Source organism: Capsella rubella, unplaced genomic scaffold (assembly GCF_000375325.1).
Source record: "Capsella rubella cultivar Monte Gargano unplaced genomic scaffold, Caprub1_0 scaffold_6, whole genome shotgun sequence".
Classification (NCBI taxonomy): Eukaryota; Viridiplantae; Streptophyta; class Magnoliopsida; order Brassicales; family Brassicaceae; genus Capsella; species Capsella rubella.
The window spans coordinates 11,524,844-11,533,753 of record NW_006238918.1 but is presented as its reverse complement, the minus strand read 5'-3'; the positions used below and the strand labels follow the sequence as shown (position 1 = coordinate 11,533,753).

Genomic DNA, 8,910 nt, shown 5'->3' with positions numbered 1-8,910 from the left:
CTCATCGCCGACACCAGAGCTTCTACTTCGGAATGAAGAGGAGAAAGAATTCAACAGAGGTTAGAAGCTCCCATCGTCGTGGAGGAATCCTGCGTATAGTGACAAAACCATCCCGAGCCTGCATTCATATATGTGGCCTTCTAAGACCCGTTTATGAAACATCGATAACCTATAAACTTGGAAGATAAAGGATTCGGCACCCTACGCATTCCATTTCCTCCTACGGGATCCTCCCTAGGCTCCTACGGGATCCTCCCTAGGCTCCTACGGGATCCTCCCTAGGAGGATGGGATTCTTCGGCCTGTGCGTCATGCCAAATACGAGCTTCATCTTTAGCAAGCCGAACTATTTCCAGAGGGTTTTTATCCATATTGTTAAAAGTCTTGTCATTTCTTGCCTCCCAGATATACAACAAAATCCAAGGACAAAATCTGTACTCATCATGTATAAGTATACGCAAAATATAGTCCATATTTGCAAAAACTTATGTAGTTGGAAACCCAATAGCCCCCACTGGGAGGTTTGCTAGAGCTCAAGTTTGCCGAACTGGTGGGCAGGATCACAACACCAACCACATTGCACATCACAAGTAATTCCCCATTTACTCAAATTGGTCAAAACAATAATGCAACCTATCAGTACCTGCCACATAAAATGTTGAAGCTTAGGGGGACTCCTTACTTTCCATAAGCCTGCAAGTAGCGGAGTAATGTACACCTCTGAAATCAGCATTTGTAAATTCCGCATCCTAGCCACATAGTAACCAGCCTTAACCGTATATTTTCCATTCTTTTTAAAATGCCACCCATAGAAATCTGCCACCGGCCAATTACCAATTTGGAGAGCATTTAACAAAGAGACATCTTCCGAGGAAAAGTGCTCTTGGAGCATGTCTAGACGCCAATAATTCGTTTGTCGATCAATTAAATGTCGAATCTGTAGAGAAGTATCCATGATTGATCCATTGCTCATAGCTGGTCTCAGGAATTGAGCTGGAATCCAAGGGTCTGTCCAAACGGACATAGTATCCCCTATCACATAGGATGGAGAATAAAATTTAATCTGTGCAAGTGGAGTTGCATTCCTATAGTACTTGCCCTTAAACACCTTTGCAAACAGTGAGTCTGGGCAATCAATTAATCTCCATAGTTGCTTCGCCAAAAGCGCCGTATTGAAATCATTTACATCACAAAACCCTAATCCACCTTTCTCTTACTAGAGCACAATTTATCCCATGCCTGCCAGTGCATGCCCGCCAGTGCATACCACCAGAATGTCCATTTGAGCTTCACCAAAATTTAGCCACTACACTAGTCAGTTTTGATGTTATCGACTTTGGAAGACGAAAACAAGACATCACATATGTCGGTAACGCGGACGCCACTGACTTAACTATAACTTCCTTGCCTCCTTTTGAAAGGAATTTGGCCGACCACCCATTAGTATGTATATTTAACCTATCCCGTACAAAAGAAAAACATGTGTTTTAGCCCTCCTAAACTTTCCGGTAAACCGAGATATGAGCCCATCCCGCCTAACTTAACAATTCCAAGAGTTTCCTGAATCTCTGGTTTAATCGAGTTGTTCACTTTATGTCCGAAGTGGATGGAAGATTTGTCAAAATTTATTTGTTGTCGTGACATCTTTTCATAAGCTCGTAGAATCTCCATAGTAACCATGTACTGCTCTTTATTTGCTTTGGAAAAGGACAAACTATCATCCGCAAACAGTAAATGCAATATTACTGGGCACTTAATCGCTACTTTGATCCCCGTTAACAATTTATCCTGCTCCGTCTTCAGGATATTCGCAACTAAAACCTCTGTACAAAGTATGAATAAATACGGAGATAGTGGGTCAATTTAGACCTCTCTCCGGATTAATTGACCCTTGCGGCTGTCCATTGATAAGCACCCTATATTCTACCGAGGTTACACAAAACATGATCCACGATATCCATGTATAAAACCTTATTATACTTAAAGATTTTTTATAATTTTAATTTTTTTAAGAGTTTTATACAAATAAACTCTTTATGTAGTCAGTTTTTGCAATTCTATTCTCCATATCAGAAAAATGTAAAACATTCGAACTAAGTTAAGAATAATACGCAACACATATTTTCTAAATGTTTCTACAATCGCATACATTATTTTTTAAAACTTTAGAGATAGATTTGAACTTCTCACACCAAACCTTTTTCGAAAATTAAAAGTTTTGATTTATATTAATAAAAAATACATATTTTCTAAATGTTCTTAAAATCGCATACATTATTTAAAAAAATTTTAAAAATAGATTTGAACTTCTCACACCAAACCTTTTTCGAAAATTAAAAGTTTTGGTTTATATTAGTAAAATATTTATATATAAAATTAAAGGGGAATTGCAATGTATAACCAACACAAAAATTATAATTTATTGTATAATCACTCTAACCATCAAACTATCATATGCTATGTATTATATGTATTAATGACAGTTTTTACCCTTTTGTCTTTTTTTCTTTTCTTTTGTTTATTTAATTCTTTTTATTTTTTATTCTTATATATATACTACCCATTCCTATCACCACCACCTCACCTCCAACCACTACCTCACCTCCAACCACTACCTCACCTCCAACCACATCCACCACCTCCTATTTATACCACCATCGTCAGCCACCGTCGCTATCTCCAACCACCGGCCACCGGTCACCACCACCGCCGGCCACCCGTCACCACCACCGCCGGCCACCCGTCACCACCACCGTCGGCAACCCATCACCATCAGCCGCCGGCCACCCGTCACCACCACCAACGACCATCGGTCACCACCACCAACGACCACCACCATCTCCGACCGCCGGCCACCACTACCACCCGCCACCACCATTTCCAATCACCAACCACCAACACCTCCGACCACCGGATGCCACCTATGGTCATCACTCCAATCACCATCGACCACCACGACTTTGGCAACCATCCATCAGAAATTAAAATAATCATTTTAGTAGAATCTATATATACATTTTTGGAGTACATTTTGCTCAAAAATCAATTATTACACGATAATGCCCAAAAAACCAATGTCTAACATTTTTCTTACAATATTCATTAAGGGTACTGACGTTTTTTAGTGGTTATGTCGGGTTTCTTTTCTTTATGTCGGGTCAAAATCTAATATTAATGACCCGGTATTAATTGATGTCGTTTAAAGTTGGGCCTTTCATTAAATCGGATACATATTATTATAGGCCTCAAACAATAAGTTGTGCTAACGAATAGTGACTACAAATTGCTGAGAAGGCCCAACGTATATTATACTATTCAGTCTCGAGATCTAATTTAATGCAACGACATAAATACAAAAAATTACATAAATAAACAAAATATTCAATCGTATAATTGTCATTAAATAACGTCATCGATATCTTCAAAGCGAATCAATCAAACATTCCAGATATTTATTCAATCACGTAATATTGCTCAATTTGAGGCCTATTGTAACTGATATGGTAAGATAGATTTATAATTAAACGCATATATAATGGATACACTTTTCTACTTACCTAAATCTTCTACTCTTGCCAATCAAGCTAAATCAAATTCGTATCAAACGATTCTTTACACCATCTCTCACAATATATAATGCAGACCTTACCATCACAGGAAATCATCGCAACACATACATCCATAGAATAAAACCTAAAAAGTCAATACTATTTCTAACTACTATCTCTGCTTCATTTGCATATTTAAGAGACGTTCGTCCGTACAAGATAGCTTGGAGAGTCCAAGTTAAGGTTCTACACTTGTGGAGGAACTACACCAACATAACTTGGGAGACTGTTGAATGTATTTTCACTGATGGAGGCATTGAACCATCACCAAATACAAAGTGATTTAATTATTATAAATATAAATAAAACAACAAAAACAAAATGTTAGCTACAAAAACCAAAAAAAAAATTAAACAACTTTAAAAAAAAAATAATAGATCCGTGGTTTACCACGGGGTAAAACCTAGTTCTATATAGTAATGAAACGTTATATATAGTAATTAATTTAGTACTTGTGTTATGTCTTTTTTGGTCTTTTTACATTACCTAATAGTTATTTACTTAATTTCAACTATTAATGTGCTATATTTTCATTTTTTTATTGAAAATGAATATTGAGCTACTAATTCACCCAAAATTAAAATTATAAGTTTTGTTTTGCATGGACTTTTAGCGACAAAAAAAAGTCCAATAAAGGGCCCAAATATTTCTCACGTATAAACAACAAAAACAAAAATCAGGAATTTGTCCATCGTCTTACGACGGAGAGAGACAACGTCTTTGAACGACGAGTTGAAGTTAAGGCGGTGGTGGCGTAACAAAAACAGAGAAAAAAAAAAAAAAATTCAAAACCCCAAATTTTGATATCCTAAGAAGTGAAGAGAAGAGAGGCGAAGAATCAAATTCGAATTCGAATTCGCCTGAGGATGGTTTCAGTGTTAATTGAATCATCATCATCACAAGCCGAAAGATTCTGTTCATCGTAAAGCTCAAAAATGGAAGGCAAAGATGGTGAACGCGATCAAGCTGATAAAGCAGACGTAAAGCATTTGGGATTGTCAGCGATTCATTTGATCTGCGCAACCGTCGGCACCTACGCCGTGAGTCAATTAGGTTATCGGAATTATGATCGTGAAGTAATTTTGGGGTTTTGTGTGCTTATAGTCTATGATTAGCTTTAGAGTTTGATAAGATTAATAGCTTTTGATTGGTAAACATGTGGAAATGGTGAAAAACTGGAAATTGCGAGAGAAGCATGAGTGAAAATTGATAGGAGAAGTAATTTCTGTTGTTATATGGAATGAGTGAACCTAACATGCGGTTTCGGAATAGTTCTACTATACAGTTGTATATCGCGGTATTACGGAATAGTTCTACTATACAGTTGTATATCTGCAGATGAATCATTAGGCTTTTATTGGTAATCATTAATATATGGTGACAATTGAACATAATCTGCGCGAGAGAAGCATAACTTTGGTACGAAAAGAAAAAAATTGAGTGCTTTTGTAACTCGTGGTTTGGTCGAAAAGTTTGATTGGTGAAACTCTGTGGAATCATGGAATAGTGTTCGACTAATCATTGGCTGATTAGTGTCTGATGTTTTCTGTTATTCGGTAGGTTTATCAAACACTGCGAGGAGCTTTTCGTTCGGGCTATACCCAGGTGAATTACTCTGAGATATTATCTTTAAGCTACTTTTTCTAGTTCCCAATTCCAAAATTAAGTGACATTAGTAGCTAAAAGTCATAAGCATTTGTGACTAATTACTACATGTCATCAGCCTTTTGGTTCAGCATGGAAAGCGTCGAAAGGTGGTTCTTTCCGAACGTCTTATCAGGAGGAAGCATGGAGAAGGTATAACAAACGGATGAAAGAGGAGTACGAGGATGAGTTGGAGAGAGTGGTAAGTCTAATTGACTTTTTCCTAAAGAAAGCATTGTGGGTGTTCTACATGTAGAGTTGGATCTACCTAATCTCAGCAGTTACTTTCAAAATCTCAGCAACCATGCGTATTTACTAGTAAACTGTTTTTATCTAGATTTGGCATATTTTCTCAATGACTTTAAGATTGTTTTATCGGTAACATTAAAGTTGTAACACCAATGAGAATAAATTTTAAATTATAAAGTTATATCTCTTCTTTCAATCCATGATTTTGTAGAAACATGTTATCGTAGTGTAGAATTCACTTGAACATGCGTTCAGATCTGTTGATGCTCTGTTTCAGGAACGTATCAGGCGTATGCAAAGCGTTTTCAACAGAGAGAGGAGTAAATTTAGGAGGGGCTACGAGAACTGGAGAGAAAATGATCCTGGTGCACAGCAGTACCATCAGGAGTTTCAGCGTAATGATTGGTACTGGAAAACTGAGTCTTCGCATAGAAACCAAAGGACCAATTACCAGGAGCCTCCGAACCAGAGAAGAGTATATCCATTATCACATCATTACTCGGTTTTAGGGCTCAGCAGGTATGAATATAGTTTGATATTTAAAACGAAATACAAACACGACTAGCACATAATTTCAGTTATCAAAGTCTCTAGCTTCACACTATATGTTGCAATAGGGATGAATCTGAAATGCTCTAGAATAGTAAAAATAAGAGGAAGGAGAACACATTAGGATCTTTTGACCATTGGGTTGTTTTGGAGCCTTAAGGGGAGAGTTGAAAATACACTTGGGTTATTCTTGGTTCTGGGTCTGTTTCATCGTACTTTTGGTCACTGATTAATGTTTTAATCCCTGTTTCTTCTTAGTTTTGGTCATAATAATCATTTGCTAAAGCTAGGGTCTCTTTCGTTCCCATATAAACTCTGAATTAGACATAGTAGATTGGGTTGATGGTTCGCGATGTTCATGCTATGTCAAGTAGTATGTTAATGTAAACCATAACCGCCGGTGGTGTATATTTTTAAGTGTATTTTTTTTATCCACTGTCGACAAGTAAACGGGTTGACATATCGAGGGACATAATCTGGGTTGTGTTATTGCCTTGTAGGTCAAGGGCAACTCCATACACAGAAGCTGAGATTAAGGTAAACTTGGCTAGAATCCTTCTGATGCAATAATCCTCATCGAGTCTTATGGTCCCTTTCACAAGTTTTGATTCGGGTTTGTCGTACAATCAGAAAGCATTCAGGGAAAAAGCTATGGAATTCCATCCGGACCAAAATCAAGATAACAAAGGTACATTGTTGTAAACTCTTTCATCTTACCCGCCGGATTTGACGGTTTCACATCGATTGTTTGCAGTTGTAGCTGAAGCAAAATTCAAAGAAGTGTTACTTTCATATGAAGCTATAAAAGAGGAAAGGAAAGAGAAGTGATTCTTCGTACGCTCTGAAGGAATTCGAATACTGTCAAATGAACAAAACAGGTTTCGTTGGGTGTATTCCCATTATAGGTTAATTTAATAGTCTTGCGGTTTGCTCTTTTTACTTTATTAAGATTCTTTGTTGTAATCTGTAATAAAACCAATCCACAGCTTATATATTTTGAGAAGAGGTGATAGATACTCTCTTAAAGATTGTTAGGATATGAGTTTCACCTTGGTGTTTAGAAGGATATGTGATTCTGATAACAATACTGTTTAGATGCAATCAATTTTGGTTACTGTTTTGGGTTGGAGAAATAATAATCAGCAATGTACAAGACTACAAAATATTTCTGAATTTACCTTTTAAAAAAGTTTCAGATTTCTGGGTAAAGATTAGTGAGTTTAGTTATTATAAGGAATTATATTTTATAGTTTATTAATAGATTACCAAGAACTTTGGTTACTTCGCTTAGAGCATGCCCATCGGTGAGAGACTATCATTGGTTTTTTTAAACCTTTTCTAGTAATAATTAAGGGCCCAATTAACTCAGCTAAGCAAAAAAAGGACAAAACTTATAGCACCATAATTAAAAAAACTTAGGAGAATAGGATCAAAGATAGAGAAAATTACCATTTTAGTGTTTTAGTGGTTTGTGGTGGTTGGCAATCAGATGTGGTGGCCGGAGTCCGGAGATAGGAGGCGGTGGCCGAAGACAAGAGGTAGGAGGTGGTGGTCGAATAAGGTGGCCAAATATTGTGGTTGGAAGTAATAGTGGTGGCCGGAGGTGGTGGTACGGTGGTAGGAGATGGTGGTAGCAGGGGGTGGTGGTAATAAGTGGAGTAGGGGGTAGGGGGTGGTGGTGATAAGGATATAATGATATATACAGAGGATATCATAGTTATATGGTTGGAGTAGTACTTACATATTTAATTTTGGTTTTTTACTTGGTTAGTTTTGCCAAATTCTCATATTTTTATATAGTTTTCTTTGATTTTTATATTTTGTTTTATTTTTATAAGTTAAACAAGTTAAAAATGACACATATACAAAAGGAGATATAGTGGGTTTCTCTGAACTTCTCATTTGATACACCATATCTCTCTCTTTTTTTTTTTTTTTTTTTCACTTCTCTCTTTAAAATTTCATTTTTATTAATTAAAATAGCTGAGATATCTCTTTAAAATTTCATTTTTATTAATTAAAATAGCTGAGATACACCTCCTCTTACCTCCAATCGAGGTGTTCTTATGTTGTCGGATAATCGAATTTTTAATATTTTTAAATAACCCGATTATACCAGACTTTATCAAAACAATACTAGTCCAGTTTTTGTGAACTAACCGAAATAACAAACTAACCAACCAATCCAATCCTAATCGAAATAACCTACATTTTCCAAAAATAATCGAGAAAATCAAATTTTAAAAGAAAAGTTTGGTTTGATTCGGTTTTTAAATCTCAGTTATTAGCGGCTCATATCCAAAATTACATGTGAAATAAGGTAAGGGGATTTTGGCATGGATAAACTCCAAAAATATTATAATTCAGTGGGTGACTATAGTAACCAGCTTAAGGCAATATACTGTGTATTTTATGTATTATTTACTTGGTTACGCTTGATGCATGAAACATAGTAGGGCAGTCTCTCACTCTCTCCAACGCTCTCACTTGCCAAAACCTACGTTTTCTCCTTTCTTTTATTTAATATTTTTTTAAACTCTTCCATTTCTAATCCCCTTCACCACTGTTAGGGATTTCATCTCTTTTGGCTAATAACGGAAGAACCAAGGTGCGAACAAAGGTGGAGACGTACCGATGCGAGATGATTGAGTAACAAAATTGGTTATGTATATCTCGATGACCAGTGGCGAGTGGTAGTAGACGGCGGTGGGTTGGGAGAGAGGTCTGTGTAAATAAAAAAAGACGGCACTGAAAACCGGTCCAGTTGCGCGACATTCAGCTGCAACGGAGAAGAATTATTTGGTTGCCTATGTTGTATCTATTAGGGTATAACATTTTTTTGTGTGCGTTTAATTTAGTTG

General features: G+C 36.6%; 2 protein-coding genes across 2 annotated transcripts; one reads left to right on the top strand and one right to left on the bottom strand.

Moving 5' to 3' along the window:
• Nucleotides 1-256: 256 nt before the first annotated feature.
• LOC111829982 lies at nt 257-1,023 on the bottom strand. The gene is made up of 2 exons (XM_023780297.1): nt 643-1,023; nt 257-397 (listed from the first exon to the last, which is right to left on the bottom strand). The coding sequence occupies exons 1-2, from the start codon at nt 1,021-1,023 to the stop codon at nt 257-259; spliced, it is 522 nt and encodes a 173-aa protein (XP_023636065.1).
• A 3,276-nt stretch (nt 1,024-4,299) lies between these two features.
• LOC17883733 (dnaJ homolog subfamily C member 3 homolog) lies at nt 4,300-7,163 on the top strand. The gene is made up of 7 exons (XM_006288538.2): nt 4,300-4,647; nt 5,168-5,212; nt 5,331-5,453; nt 5,778-6,019; nt 6,550-6,586; nt 6,680-6,737; nt 6,804-7,163. Exons 1-7 carry the CDS (start codon nt 4,543-4,545, stop codon nt 6,875-6,877), a joined length of 684 nt encoding a protein of 227 aa, XP_006288600.1. The 5' UTR covers nt 4,300-4,542; the 3' UTR covers nt 6,878-7,163.
• Nucleotides 7,164-8,910: the final 1,747 nt, after the last annotated feature.

What these genes read in the sequence shown, in the direction of transcription:
- LOC111829982 (XM_023780297.1), bottom strand. Translation starts at nt 1,023, where the DNA reads ATGTCCGTTTGGACAGACCCTTGGATTCCAGCTCAATTCCTGAGACCA. An exon ending in TTCAACATTTTATGTGGCAG is followed by an intron (nt 398 to 642) that starts GTACTGATAGGT and finishes TATATCTGGGAG; the next exon opens with GCAAGAAATGACAAGACTTT.
- LOC17883733 (XM_006288538.2), top strand. Translation starts at nt 4,543, where the DNA reads ATGGAAGGCAAAGATGGTGAACGCGATCAAGCTGATAAAGCAGACGTA. An exon ending in TCGGTTTTAGGGCTCAGCAG is followed by an intron (nt 6,020 to 6,549) that starts GTATGAATATAG and finishes ATTGCCTTGTAG; the next exon opens with GTCAAGGGCAACTCCATACA. An exon ending in CCAAAATCAAGATAACAAAG is followed by an intron (nt 6,738 to 6,803) that starts GTACATTGTTGT and finishes GATTGTTTGCAG; the next exon opens with TTGTAGCTGAAGCAAAATTC.